We start from the raw sequence: 16,146 nt of genomic DNA, 5'->3' as shown, positions 1-16,146 counted from the left end.
CCTTTACGACATTTCATTCCATGGAGGTCTATTAAATAACTGTCCCGTTGTGGCTAAAGAACCAGTACGCGCGTGAAGAATATGCAGCTAAATAACTCAGTTCTTTCTGCAAAACAATTCTGTGAAATTCTCGGTACTGAAAAGAAGCATTTCCTCCATCGACACGCCTCGAAGAATACGAAGCATTGGCAATAGTAATTAAAGTAATGACACTTAATGACGCTCAGGAGAACGCACTCCATTTATAATGCATTTGCTACATGACTCATTATCGATGTCCTCGACGGCGTGATTGATGAGATGTCTGTTTGGAAAAAGAGCTCTTAAGGTTGTAATTACTTACCGTTACGACTGACGCCCTTAAGTGTTCTTCCTTAAGTGCCTTGGATTAATCGTCTCGTATCCGAAATATGGCCTGATAGTGAGTTAGTGATGAATGGCGAGTTAATTAATTGTAATACGTTGGGAAAGGAACGATTAATAAATGTATGTGGGACGAAAGAAGATTTAAAGTGTTTTAGATGCTGACTGAATATCGCTTAAGTAATCTAAATTACTGATATCTCAACATGGTTGGTCACTATTAAGGAGACAAATTAAAAGTGCGCTTAAAGAAAGTGGTGGACGTAATATTATCAAAGCGAATTCTTTAGTACGCATATAGAGAAAGTCAAAGGGCAAAACGACCAAAACATTTTTCCACATGTCAAACTGGAAAAAATATTTCGTCAGATCAACGTACCACATAATTGTCGGTATTCTACTGAGATCATTGCTCCGATCTTCTGAACAGAAGGCCGCCATCTATTAGTACCCCTGCGAATCGCTGAGTCGCCAGGGATGTGTCACGTGCCGACGCAGTCAACGTATATAAGGCATAAGAGGTCATTAGTTTCTACAATTCTACAGCTTCAAAGCACCTAAAATTAATTATTGAGAATTTATATTCGCGAATATGAAGGACACTGTATAAATTTGACTTCCAGTTCAACTCTCGCTTTCAACAATCGTGTCCCTGCTTCAGTGGTAGTCCATAAAGAGTATTCATATCGCACATACAGGAATATCGTATATAAGTTTGTTTATACAAGATTAACCATTAGCTGCTGGAAAAATCTTGTTTATGGCCGTTGTGAGAAGCTAATCTTATGTACAAATAGATAAAGGCGGGTACTTTCTTAAACATTATGTATTTAGTTTATATTCATGTTATTTATAGACTTTCGATTTCTACGGGCAGATAAGACTGGAGTGATGTTTCCTTCATTAATTCGAAACGAAACAGCGAAAGCCTGCATATGGGCATACAGATCAATTTAAAGGAGAAAACTCCCAAGCAAAGTACCCTGCCGAACCACAGACGATAAATCATAATAAGACAGAGACATCCTTCTAGATAAGAGACAACGTTATTTCCTTCATTTCAAATCAGAATTGCGCAGGTGCAGCTAGCATTATAAGAACAACTTATCATATTGCTTGCTGATGAGGAGTTAAAAAACCTGTTCCTTTGAGTGTTAAAAGTGCAACGTGAGGCGTTTGATGCGGGTGATTTGAAGGGGAACATGAAATGCAATTGGGGCATGGGCTTGCTCCTAAAAGAATTTTTAGGCTGTTGAGAGCCATATTAGGGCTGAACTGCAGGGACGATGTTTGGAAACTGATACTTGGTCTGATGCGTCCCATAGGCTAATAATTTCGGCTCAAACTCCGATTGAGTCATTACATGTATTCCATGAAGCAACAACACATTTAACGACCATCACGGCGTAACTGATGCCCTAAGTATTGAAATGATTGATTAACTTGATAGTCATCTTCATTCACAGCACTTCCACTCCGTCACTCAATCATCCAAGATGTCACAATTCACACTCCAATGTAAAAGGTTACACACATGCAGAGCACATGCTCTCATTGCTATATTAATACCCAGTAAAACTGATTTAAATTATTACTTCCTCAGCTATCGACAACGTAGACACGTAAACAACTACCTGTTGTTCACTGCCCCAACAATCAACAATAATTATTATACCTTCAAGCTCCACAATTTTGCCGGCTTTTTTCAAAGCTTTCACGGCCTCATCGTGCGTGGCTTCACGTAGATCTTCCCCATTCACCGACAAAATCGCATCCCCCACGTAAAGCTGTTCGGTCTGATCAGCGGCCATCCCCTTGAAGATTTTACTGATAAGAATGGGCATCTTGTTCTCTCTACCTCCCTTGATCGAAATCCCCAAGCCATTATTCTCCGACTTGATCACCCGCACCGATCGTTTCTGATTGGCTACCGAGTCCGGTACGTCGGGGGTTTCACACAATCCGCTCGGAGTTTCGATGTTATTGTTCAAAGTACCGTTTAGAGTCGTCGTGTTCTCGTACGACTCATCCAAGGTGATGCATAGAAAATCGTCCTCGAGAGTGACAAACACTCGGTACCACTGGCCTCGCACGTGCGTCTCGAGTACGCCGCTACGGCCGAAATAACCAGGTGAGGTTAGGCCATCCACCATACTGTCCAACCCGCTCATTTTCACATCATCGAGGTGCGGAGATCAAAGAAACCGACGTTAATGAGTGGCGCACCTTTCGCGTGGTGCTGGTACTGACTGACGGCACGTATGCGACGGGTACGCTTCACCAGGTAGTTCGAGGGGCATCGTCAGACTGACAGACGTCGACATGGTCTCCCACGTGGGTTCGTTTATAGCGTGAGAGCTTTTACTGAATCAAATCGTAATCGCAGGCCCTAAGCTCGCATCTGCTGATACTTCGGCGCGTGAGGGCCCTGCGTTGCTATGACAACGGGCGTCCCTTGAGGCCGGAGACGAGGGCGATAAAAGGTTCGATCGACGCTACTGGCGGCGCCACCTACGGGAGAGATAATTCAGGTAGTTTAAATGACAATTATAGTTTCCGTGATATACCTCCTCTGCAATTTATATAGCCGAAATCTGTTTATAGAAATAACAGCAGAGGGAGCTGATGGAAACTTATGGCTTATAGCGTAACAATATCGATTGTTAAATAATAAATTAGCGCACCGATGCTTTAAATTTTCAACCTATTGGGTATATTTTTTGTCACATTGTGGAGACCTCGAGAAGATTTAGAGATGCAGGGTAGTAAGGTTATTACAACGTAACGCAATTATTCGCTGAATTAAATTCCTTTCGTTGTTTCGGAAGTCACCGGAAAAAAGTAGTGCAAAACCGAACTATTTTTTTCAAGCGTTATTTACCAGCAAAAAATAATCCGGGAGCACGTAAAAACTTTATTCATCACGCACCCGTAATTTATTTTTTATGTGCTCGTAGTTTGAGTATGACAAGGTCATAGAATATATTTTTATTTAAAAATTAAATACGTATCAATGATAAGAAAATTGCGAGTTTTACCTGTAACAACCAGTGATATAGGAAAATAAACCTCAATACATTGAGGTAGGTATGATGTTGTACAGGATCAATCAAACTCCATTCCCCATCCATTTTAAGCGAAATCGGTTGGATACAACGAAAACAGTTTTTGCCACATTGAATAAAAGCGCATAAGATAAAATAAATGATCTATAAATTAAAATATATGAAGCGACGTTCGGCGGCGCGAAGCCGAATAAATCTTTTTTACCAAAAAGAAACTTTTTCGAAACTTTGGAGCTCTATAAATTCTGATCAGTTTTGCATTAAAAAAATTAATATTTTTACTACGTAAAGAAAAACAGAAAAGTGAAATTTCTCTTATAAAATAGGCATTATCTAAAATAGTGCGTCAATGTAGGATTTCGGGCAAAAAAGTTAATTTAGTATAATATGCCCAACAATCACTTTGCGAGCTAGCTACAGGATGTTAAAAAAAGTTTCTGCATTTACTCTATTGCTTCAGTATTTTTTTAAGACATTTGCCATTATTTCGTATGTCAATACTTACAGAAATGTACAGAATAGTATTTTTTCAGACTCCGCCAACGAACCTTTTTTTATGACGCCATTGTCCTATTTCATAAATAAAATTGACTTTTTTCCATCTTTTTACAAAAATGTGAAACAAATTTGTTACTTTCAATATCACCTAACTAATATATAATTTGAATTACATTTCTTTAATAAATAATTATTTAGATTTATCGTGAAGTTAAAATGAGAGATTGAAATACGTAACGTACTATTCAAAAATTAAAAAATTTGGAAAAGCAATGAGCTATAATGAGTCACAAATGGGGAATCGAAGCCACCACTTTTGAGTTGAAACACTTCAGACTGCTCCAATGCGGTCGTTGAAAGGGTTGTGGATGAAAAACAAAGATGCACCTCGAATGGACAACTTGTCCGATTTTCAAGTTTAAAATTAAATAAATGTCTCCTAAATAATTTTAAAAAATCGCACTTGGAAACCAATACCGGTATTTTAGTAGACAAATGAATCAGAAATAATTTTTTTTTATCTCGAAAACGGCTACTTAAACAACTAAACATTAAGAAGTCTTTTTTATTAAGAATTAATGGATTATAGAAAAAATATTCGTGATAAAAAAGATCAGTTGCATACCATTTTTTCCATCAAAAACTTCCCATTGAATGGTCGCAAACACGCAATTGGTGTAAACGGAAATATTCTGCCTATTCAAGAAGGTGCACATTTATCCCGCCATGGCATGTCCCGAATTTTATGTCCATATCCAAACTGTTTTTGAAATACAGTAGAACTCGGCTATAACGAACCTTCTAAGGGACTTGGCCTCTCGTTCATTATATGCGGAGGTTTGGTATAAATGACGGAAGAAAAAAAGTTGTTGATTCAAAATTTCTGTTTGAACTAAATTTCAAATTATACAATTTTTGGTTCTAGTAAATAGGTATATTATATTAAATGAGGAAAAAAACAAAAATGTTGAATAAAATCGAAATTTAGGTAGAAAAAAAGTGCGTAACTTAACTCTGTACGTTTCGGGTTTTCAATACATCTTCAGTTATTTTGTTTTGCAAAAGATCTGTCACATTTAAAAGGTTTTAATTTTTTGGATAAGTCATTTGTACACAATATGCTACGACCTTCAAAGCAGAAAGGACCTATTGAGATGTTAAGATTAAAACTTCTTCATTCCTATCAACTTCCCCGTCATCACTCATATCGTTTTCATATTGATCATTGGCCGTTATTTGAACAATGTCAGTATCATCAGAAAATTCAGCATCTTCCACGTATTCGTCAATCATGTCACAGTCACTTAAGTAAATTTCTTCAAAATTAGAAATGTATTGGTTTTTGGCTCATTAACTTAAATCTTCAGCAACTCACTCACAGAAGCATCTACCAACGGTTCGTTATAACAGGGCTCAAAGCTTCAGAAAATGATAAATATGGTTTGTTAAAACAGAATGTTTGTTATAATCGAATAAAAATATATTAGCTTTATGGAAACTTGGCCGAGATTTTTTCTTCATTTGTTGTAACCGAGTGTTCATTACAGCCGACATCTACTTAATTAAAAAAAAATGAAAAATTAAACACCCTGTATCTTGGAATCGTAACGATTTGAGACCTAACTTTATTCATTTTAAATACTTGTTTCTATTAGTTTTACATCCCCTGAAAGTTGGTCAAGTCGTATGGATTTCCTTGACTTTTTCAGCATCAATTTTCTTTAAAAATTCTTCTCATTAATAAACAATGAAATTTATTATTGAATGTTTATTGGCCAACCCAATCAAAACATTTTTGAACAGTCTCAGCGATCGTTATAAAGAGAATAGGTTCCGAGAATGGTCAGCTCGGCCCACCAGTCAAAACCAATTACTGAAAATTATACCACTTGTTTGTACATCCAGTAAATGCACCATGCTGCCCTTCTCATAATCTTCCCACAATGCCATAAATGTTCAAAAGTCATAAACCAAATTCCTTGAAAACAAAGCAAGTCAATCAAAACACTTACTGATGTAAGCTCAAGCAAACCAGAATAACAAGCTGGAGATTTCCACACTTCACGGCACATTAAGTATCTGTAATTGTTGTTTTACATACTTTTGTAAATCAAACCGCAATAAGAAAATGATAACCGAGAACAAAATTTTCTTCATAATCATGAGCAGTGTTTACCGTCGTTCAAACAGATTAAAGGGACCCCCCAGAGGGTGATGCAAGACTTTCATAAGAATAATGTTGCTGATAGTGATGGAGTTTTGTTATAAATATACACGTTTCGTTATGGCCACTATTGATCAATGCAGCCAAAATGTTTATGATACGTTTCGTAATTGGGACAGTGGCGTAACGATTTGAGAGTTGCAGAACATCAAATATTTGAAGGATATGTTAACTGGACAGAGTGATGACAGTCGCAACGCGATTCCATGACCATGGTGAGTTTTGGAGACGCTTTTCATCGTTCATTTTTTCAGTTTGTTCCGTTCTGTTGCTCTGTTGTTCTGTCTGTTGTAATGTGAATTTTCTCTTTTTCCGACAGACACACAAGCATAATTTATGCAACATAATTTTCGTTGCAGTTACTAGATCACCCTTGACCTTAATATCGAATTGTTGCGAATAAAAAACTAACTCCAGTTAGCTCTGGAAAGGCAGCGACATTTTGTAGATAAGTTAAATTTAAAAGTTCCTCTTATCGGCAAGTCATAACAAAAATACAGATTAACTTCCCTTCCGCAGTGTCCCATGTGTCCTCTTCGCGAGTGCAGAGACTGATGAATGTTTCGTTATCAGTAAACACGTTGCCCTGGGCCCTGACACAATATGCACAGTCGAATCTTAGACCCGAATAGATGTTAAGACTAAGAAATGAAATATTAACGATCCGGCTGAGCACTAACAAGTTGTTTTGACATATACGAAATCATTCATTAATAATTCCCATTAATGAACGATTTTGATCCCGTTGCGATTGCTTAGGTGCGGTGGGTTGCGGCCGAGACTGCATGCCTCTCCCAAACCTCCACATCTATTCTTAACGTATTTTCTGAGAAAATGGGGAGGGGAACTTGGAAAGTCGACTGTGTCACTACTTGCGCTAAAACAAATGACAATTCAAAAACATGTGAATGCACCATTGAAATTTTCTTAGAAAAAAAGGGAGAGAAACTTGAAAAGTCTACTGTGTCGTCACTGGCGCTGAAACAATTAACAATCTGAAAAAACCTGACTGCGCCAATTAAATTTTTTTAAAAAGAGGAGAGACTAACAAGTTGCACAGTCGACTTCATTTCCACCACCACGGATACCGTATATGGACTACAAATTTGGGACAGCCTGTATAATAAACATGACGCTCAATATGCGAAATGAAAATATAACAATTAAAACTATTACTATTATTATTATTATTATTATTAGACGCTTCTAAGTTCATGAACTTAGATGAACTCTTCAGATTTGATAATTATTTCCTTGATACATCGCTGGTGGGTTTTTGAAAATTAAGTGTTAAGCAACATGATATTTTTTAAATTTTATGTTTTAAGATTACTCGCTTATTTTGCTGCGTTTTAACATCAGAGACGTTCGTTAATTACCTTTCAAAGATATTTATTTTTTAATCTCTTTACGTAACACGCCTAGTAGGAAAACATACTACAATGCAGAAGTTATAGTTGCGGCTGTTGAATAATTCAGCTAAAGAATGGAGGCTTGGCATATCAGATGCCAAAGCAAAAAAAAAATTCCAGCAAAAAATAAATATTTCTATCGAGAAAAACTAATGCAAATCTTGATATGTTTGCGTTTGATAAACCAAGATTTTCCACCTTTATTATTAATCATTTATATTTCTCTTAGAAGTGAGGATAAGCAGGTTGATAATGCATGAATTTACAGCTTCAAATATGATTAAGATAAACTCTAGATGATAATGGTCGTTATGTAACGGAACCTTTGATGTATTCAAAAACAAATATACCATTAACGTACCGATATTTCGGTATTTCTAGCCTCTCACAAAGCTGACATACGCCCCTGACTTATCGCTGGTTTATTTTTATGCAACATACTGTATAGAATAATTGGCAACGCATAAACTATAAAAGCAAAGATTGCTACCCAATCGAGTACAGTTATCAGCTGATTCAATTTCCAACATTGCTTAGTGGTTTTTAATATTTTCGTCTCCTGTGATGTCCACCAAAAAGAATGGGTTCGATTCTACCAAGGTGACGAATGGTTTGAATGGAGCTAATAATGGAAGTACCAATGGACACGCTGCACATAAGAGTCATAAGAATCCAGAGGTTGGGGATAGGTAGGGGTATTTGTTTTGTTTTATTTTTTTAATTAAAATATTCACTTTCAAATTATGTTTTTTTGTATTATCTAGATCTTACGCAGATCTTTTGTATGTTTGTTTAATTTTCTTTGATAATAGAAATTGTTATTTAAAGAAATTTGGTCTGTGAAAGTGATTTTCGACAATTCTTCAACTTTTAACAGACAATAACTTTTCTCTTCACATTCATTTTACAACTTTTTGAATTGCGCTTGTACTTAATTCCAAATCGTATACTTTGAAAAATTCAGATTTGATGAAGAATTCTGCAACAAAGCGTCCGTGGACAAATTTTTATTTGAATATATGGTATTTCATATTTGTTATTCACTAACTTTATATTAAGCAATTTTAACCCTACATCCTGACGTATCCCTTATGTGGATTTTAATCTGAACATTAAAACCTCAGATTTTATGTTTTACGTTATCATAAAATCTTTTGAATTCTCATGCAACTAATCCCTATTAAAAATCATTGTTAGTAAGCAAGTTAGTATAGGTTAGGCTATTCAAAAGTGACGATTTACCGATGGTTCCAAAATGTCACAGGAGATTAGGGTAGACTAAATTTTCTCAGCAAACTCTAATAGATGTTTAGAGATAATGGCACTAGGGACCTGGATTTGGAATACTGGATCTGTAAGGCACATCTGCAAAGAACAATCCTAATCTAAGAGCTCGTAGGAAATATACCTAGAATCTAAGCATGTTTGTCGTTAAAAAAAACGAATTCGACTCCAAAATGTTTTTCTGCACTATCTCTTATCAACGTGTTTGAGCAATATTAAAATAAACCCGTGAATTTAAAGTTGTTGACATTAAATATTTTTAAATCCGAAAGAAAAACGTAAATTCCAGTTTAATTTCGCAATCCACACATTGCGATTACAATAATACGTAATTATCCCCAGTTAAATAAATTCATCACTGTCCATTACGACCGTAAACATTTTTATTTAAATAGCATCAAATGTGAGATTTGTCACCCCTCAAACTTAGCTCTAATTCGGACAATACGAGAAAACCCCTCTAAGGGCACAACTCATTCGATAAATATTGTAGGATCCCGACACACGTCCTGGTGATGCAATTAGGTTTATTACCACACAGGCAATTTAATGAATCATGTAATCATTTTTTCTAGCCATTTTTTCAAATGGAAGCATGTAAAGCAATGTACAAAGCCATTTTCTCTGATTGATTCATTACTGGGCCACATTGGTCTAACTCGCTAACGCGCCTGGTTGGGCCATCCCTACACAAAACAATCGGGATCGGGGCCAATCTTAGTTTAGTTAACTATGTTGATTTGATGTTTAGCACATATTAAAATTTTAAATTAAAAATTCAGCAAATAAACATTGGTACTGCCTTAGGACCATGCACAAAGACGGACACCAAGCCGGGGTAGGCCCGACTTATGCCTCGAGAAATCATTGTAAAATTAAGCATTTTTTTTAAATTCAAAAGCATAATTAAATAGAACTAAAAAATATCATCTTTTGATATGTGTTTATTTTTTTAATATTGTTTACATCATCGGGAGTGGAAATGGCAGATTTTTTATTTAAAAAATAAGTCAAATGACACCTCAAATTAAAGATCTTTCAATACTACAGTGGACGGTGTATTATGATTCAAAATCTATCGATTTGTTTTTGAGAAAAACGAGTACACATTTCGTAAAAAATTCAATGCAAACTCAGTTAAATAATGCATAAACAATGAACAAACTTTTTTTTGATAGAAGATTTGTTTGTTTTCAATATCGTCCTCACAAACAGTATTGAATTAAGAAAAAAAATATAATAAAAATAAAAATAAACACTGTTTGTAAGCGCAAAATCGAAAACAAACCATTTTCCTATCAAAAAACAAGTTTTTTCATTGTTTATGTATCATTTAAATGATTTTGTATTAGAATTTTTTCCTACATTTATACCTATTGTTCTGAAAAACTACTCGATAGATTTTGAATCATAATACACCATCGAATGTAGTTTTAAAGGACATTTAATTTGAGGTGCCACTTGACTCAATTTTCAATTTTTTAAAATCGGCTATTTTGCGCTACCGACGACGTAAGCAACATTTAAAAAATAAACAAACATCAATAGATAGTATTTTTGTCCCTTTTAATTCTGCTTTTAAATAAAAAATAATAAATTGTTGAAAAGTTAACAAGAGGAAAGGGAACAATTTAGAGCCGCATAGGCAGGGACAGTTTATAGCTGCTTTATCGCACTACAGATATACAGGGTGTCCTCGAATTACGTGGCCAAAATAATACCGCAGATTGTTTGAGTGAAAATAAGTCGATTTAACTAAACTTCCCTCAGTCCAAAAGTTGATAATTATGGAGCTACAGGGTGTTAAAGTTGAAAAAAAAATCACATTTTCTTTAATATCTTTCGATTTCTTTGAGTTAATTTCACGAAATTTCATATTTGAGGGTGTTTTAGGATACGAAATTCAAATTTATTAACGATTTAGTTGTTTCTTCTAGAGGGCGCCACAAGCGACCATTAGGACACATTTAAATCTCTGTAACTTTTTCGTGCCACGGTGTATATTATTTTGGTATTTAAAAACCTTTTTCCCTGCCTTTTATACTTAGAAAAGGTATACTTTATTGACGTCGCTAGAAGCAACGGTTTTGGAGAAAAACGCATAATTCTAATGCGCTGCATATTTGCGTTGGCGCTTTTAAGTAAATAACTCAGTTGGCTATGTTTTTAATTGACATTTTAACACTTGAATTTGTTTCTCAAATGTCAGTTTTTTTATTTAGCCCTCAGTTTTTCTTGTCAGTTTCGCTTCTTGTTCCTGTAAATATCCATAAGTATGGCCAATAAATTCACTTATTCTGAAATGGTGGATATGCTGTTAGTTTATGGACTTTGCCGTTGTAATAGTCAAAATAATATCTGATTTTGAAAACTTATTGTTATACCTTTACTAATAATTATTTTTGAAAAACTTAATTTTTTTTAACGGAAAATAATTTTAAGGTAATTTGCATGCATCATCAGGCTTAGATGCATTTTTCTCCAAAACCGTTGCTTCTAGCGACGTCAATAAAGTATACCTTTTCTAAGTATAAAAGGTAGGGAAAAAGGTTTTTAAATACCAAAATAATATACACCGTGGCACGAAAAAGTTACAGAGATTTAAATGTGTCCTAATGGTCGCTTGTGGCGCCCCCTAGAAGAAACAACTAAATCGTTAATAAATTTGAATTTCGTATCCTAAAACACCCTCAAATATGAAATTTCGTGAAATTAACTCAAAGAAATCGAAAGATATTAAAGAAAATGTGATTTTTTTTTCAACTTTAACACCCTGTAGCTCCATAATTATCAACTTTTGGACTGAGGGAAGTTTAGTTAAATCGACTTATTTTCACTCAAACAATCTGCGGTATTATTTTGGCCACGTAATTCGAGGACACCCTGTATAAATTATCACCTATATTATGGAACTAAAAATTTATATATCTTTTATTTCCTATAAATTTCATAACATCCTTTAAGTCTTACCTTCAATTTATATTTAAGTAATTAATTTTGATTTTTTTAATATTTATAATTTCTATAAAAATTTAAATTTATAAACATAAAAGAAATCAATTTAAACCTTAAAGTGAACAGAAAAATAATAATAACAGTAATTTCCTGTACTTGCAAATCTTCAGAACTGGTTGGTCAACGCGAGTTTCCCTTTAAGGTTCAATTGGTATTTTGATCATGAACTGCAAAAATCTCACCGCTCAATATAATCTTCCATTCAATATAATCAATTCAATAACGGTTTAAATTTGATTAAAAATGTAAAAAAAGACCACACCCGGAGTTACATTAAGAAATTTCCTGGTTTAGCAATATATTGCGTAAAATATCATTTAAAATAGCAAAAAGTTGTTTAATTCGGTGCTAGTAATTAAATTTCCAGTTAGATGGCAATAAAGAATGGTACTAATTTCCAAGAATTGTTTTTGTTTACTTCCTTCTTCTGACGCTAAACAAACAGCCATTCTCTGTACCAATATTGCATAACAAACCACTAAAAGCACTAGAGGTCACCTATTATAGTACCAAGAATGAAACAAACAATATCGATAGTACCTTGACATTGTATTGTTTCCCTCATTCACATGGTTTTTTTTCAAGGCTCATTAATATGGAAAACCCGTGTACTACACGAATGTGTCAATTGAACTGTCTTTTCAGGTACACATATGAGGCCTTACAAGAGAGTGTTACCTATTTGAGAAGTAAAGTGCCTTTTGAACCTGAAGTGGGAATTATTTGCGGTTCCGGATTAGGTAAGTACCAGTCAAAGAAAGTATTTACTAAATTATTTCTTGCTGTCCGATTCGAATAAAAGAAGAAGAGTTACAGTGCCACGTCCTATTGATTTCCTACCCTACATGTCTCTAAGAGAGAAAATTTACCTTCATACAAGAACACAAGAATGTGCACATTGCTAAAGTAACTTAGTGACGCGAGTAATGCTATATGTGCACTAACCGCAATTTCCCAAATTGTACAGGGTTGGTCCGTATATTTAAAGAGCGCCTACTACTTTCATCTTAAAGAAAAAGAGATAATTTAAATACAAAAGTTATAGGGTTTATCCTAAATCGCCAGAAAATGTTCCATAGCGCACCAGATCACTATTGCAAAGACATAAAGCCGGTAAATTTACAATAGAATACCCTGTATATTTTATAACAAGTAAACAGACCTTTATTTTCTAATATCAAAAATATATAACGTGTTGACACTTGGTTTAGTCGTTTTCGCCACATTTACATTTAAAAATAGGGATTATATTGTTTCCCCAAATTGCCAAATGAACAAACAAATGGACTGAACTTCATTAGTAATTATTGTTTATTCGGCCATCACATTTTCTTCATTCTACCTGTAAAATACGTTATACAAAAAAAAAGTTAGAAATAACGAAGTCTCTAAAGAAAGAACTCAAAATTTGGAGAATTTAAAAGGATCGAAACAAATATCGATTAATTCAATGAACATCCTGAATTTATTTCCAATTCTTTGTTAAAGTTAGATGAATATTACGGAAAATATGTTGAAAATAACAGCGAGCACGTTCAGCATTCGTGAATTTTTAATTTTCGTAAATTATTTATTAAAAAAAAATGCCTTGGTTTTATGGTATTAAATTGCAATTTGTTTATGTTAATAAAAAATTAATATATTATTTCCGCGACAAAGATAATTAATTAATATATAATGATGATTACTCATAGGATATGGTCCAATTGTTTATTCATGATAGCTACGATTTGGAAAAGCAATACAATCCCAATTTCTAAATGAAAGTATTGCAAAAAAATGATAAAACCAAAATGTCAGCACGTTATATATTTCTGAAATCGCAAAATAAAAGTCTATTCAATTTTTATAAAATACACAGAGTGTTCCATTATCAATTTGCCGGCATTGTGTCCTTTTTTTAACTTTGCAATATTCATCTGTTGTGTTACGTAATATTTTGAGGCCATAAACGTAACTTTTGTATTTGAAGTTTTTCTGTCTTTTTATAATAAAAATGGTAGACGATGACTAAATATATAGAGCAAATCTTTACAGATCACTTTGTCGCTAATAAAGTCTTCAAGGATCCAGACTTAGACCCTAATTCCACGACTTACATTTTTTCAGAAATTGACCCTTTTACAGGTTCTTTGGCAGAATGTCTAGTTGATGCAATAGAAATTCCCTACTCCACCATACCTCACTTCCCTCAAAGTACTGTTAAGGGACACGTGGGCTCTTTAGTTTTCGGACACCTATCCGGACTGCCCACCGTGTGTATGAAAGGACGGTTTCATTACTACGAGGGATATCCTTTATGGAAGTGCTGCATGCCCATTCGGGTCATGAAATTGCTCGGTAAGAATTTATCTAATTCGTGACTAATTAATTAATTCACTGAGTAGATCAAAACAATACTGAGAATTTTGCCTGGTAAAGAGTTCACACGGAAACGAAAAAATTTACCAATTTCCGGGTTTCACATTATCGTTACCATGCAAATCACCCTCCTGACAAAGTCATCTCCGTTTTCGGCATTTACTGTCACTAAACATAACTAAGAGGTCGCTTTCCAGGTGTCACCCATCTTTTCGTGACTAATGCTGCAGGAGGCCTGAACTCAAAATACAAAGTGGGAGACGTGATGTTCGTGAGGGACCACATTAACATCATGGGCTTCGCCGGGAACAACCCACTGCAAGGGCCCAACGACGAACGCTTCGGCCCTAGATTTCCTCCCATGAATCAGGCCTACAACAGGGACATTATCGCCCTGGCCAAAAAAGTGGCCCACGAAATTGGCCTCGGGGATAAAATCCATGAAGGCGTGTACACTTGCATTGGGGGTCCGAATTTTGAGACGGTCGCTGAACTGAACATGCTCAAGATGTTAGGTATGGTACCTTCTGAGAATGCGGGGTTCTGAGGCATGACGATCTCGGTAAAACGGAGAAAAATTGGGTAATGTGAAGTTAAGAATACGCCGTTTCAAAGTTCTGATGGCTTCCCGAACACAAGAGTGACGGAAATTGGCACATTTCATTCGAGATAAATTATTGACGTTTGAAATTGTGCAAACTCGGAGGCGTATTTCGAGAGTTGTGGAAGATTTTTTCTCAAATTAAAATACCTCAAAAAGTAGCTTGTTGAGGCCCCCTTAAAAGGCCAATTCCGAGATTCGCAGCGGTTAGGGAACACTATCGATTTCCGTGGGATCTTGCAGCTGTCAAATTTTCCGGAATAACTCGAAAACGATAAATTTTAAACATGAGACACCTTACAAAAAATAACTTTAAAATTTAACGAGAAATCCAAAAAAAAACGAAAAAATTGGGAGGTTTCATTTAAAAAAAGTAGTAAACACGGAAACGAATACTCAACTGTTTTCAATCAATATGGCGTCTTAGAGCCACCTTGGGGAAAAGAGCCAATTAATCCATTGCGCAGAAACTGGCGCACTGGATTTCTAGTCAGTGTCGTATGGGGGAAATTATGCGTCAGTTCCGAAGTTTCAAATATTTCCGGACACTTCCGAACAACCCCGAAACGCATCGGACCTGCAAATTGCACCATTTCGTCCCAATTTAATCGACCTCTTGGAGTTACCGAAATCCTCATGCTCAGCTCCAAAAACGGACACCCAGCACGCTTCCCCTGAATCTCCTAAAAGTAATTAGCGTTTCTTCAGGTGCTGACGCAGTTGGCATGTCAACAGTGCACGAAGTGATCACTGCCACCCATTGCGACATGACAGTATTCGCCTTCAGTTTGATCACAAACGAGTGCGTGGTTCACTATGAGACCCAAGATGAGCCCAGTCATGAAGAGGTGATCGATGTGGGAAAGCAGAGAGAGGGATTGTTGAAACAACTGGTGACTGAGCTCCTCAAAGAGGTGTTTCGCGAAGGGATCACCAGCACTGGTCGAAATGGTCAATAAAGGTTGCTATGTTCGTAGAACTTGCGGTCACATTTCGGTCATCCGTTTGGCAGTACGGCATACATACAAAGAAATGCGCTTTATAAAACATACCTAGAAGGGTTTAGTGGCTGTAGAATGGTTGCACGTGCTTTAGTCCTATTTAGAAATATCTAGCTAAACAAAGTACACTCCGTACTTAGTAGTTTAAACGAGTTCATTGATCAGCACCGTTTGAGTATATTTTTGTTTTATTATTTATTGATTTATTCTGTAAATAAATGATATATGTTTGACTAGAAAATGTACGTTTGGGTTCTTTCATAAAGTGCCAACACCGGATCCGACATAAAAAAAAACAAGTCATACTTGGTCTCAATCGTCT

General features: G+C 35.4%; 2 protein-coding genes across 3 annotated transcripts in view; one reads left to right on the top strand and one right to left on the bottom strand.

Moving 5' to 3' along the window:
• Positions 1-2,534, bottom strand: part of Syn1 (Syntrophin-like 1) — a 96,943-nt gene extending 94,409 nt beyond the window's left edge. Inside the window, exon 1 of the mRNA XM_066286083.1 lies at positions 2,039-2,534. Coding sequence (XP_066142180.1) covers positions 2,039-2,534 — 496 coding nt within the window. The remainder of the gene's footprint in view (positions 1-2,038) is intronic.
• A 5,518-nt stretch (positions 2,535-8,052) lies between these two features.
• Positions 8,053-16,065, top strand: LOC136341285 (purine nucleoside phosphorylase). Of its 2 annotated transcripts, none has more exons than XM_066286092.1 (5): positions 8,053-8,251; positions 12,507-12,601; positions 13,971-14,201; positions 14,420-14,737; positions 15,532-16,065. In XM_066286092.1, exons 1-5 carry the CDS (start codon positions 8,127-8,129, stop codon positions 15,780-15,782), a joined length of 1,020 nt encoding a protein of 339 aa, XP_066142189.1. In that variant the 5' UTR covers positions 8,053-8,126; the 3' UTR covers positions 15,783-16,065. The 2 variants fall into 2 exon arrangements, with proteins under 2 accessions (XP_066142189.1, XP_066142190.1); XM_066286093.1 differs by having other exon boundaries at positions 8,054-8,251; positions 13,989-14,201.
• Positions 16,066-16,146: the final 81 nt, after the last annotated feature.

Source organism: Euwallacea fornicatus, chromosome 9 (genome assembly GCF_040115645.1).
Source record: "Euwallacea fornicatus isolate EFF26 chromosome 9, ASM4011564v1, whole genome shotgun sequence".
NCBI classification, from domain to species: Eukaryota; Metazoa; Arthropoda; class Insecta; order Coleoptera; family Curculionidae; genus Euwallacea; species Euwallacea fornicatus.
Note: the sequence above shows the minus strand (reverse complement) of the source record. Positions and strands in the feature narration are given on the sequence as shown.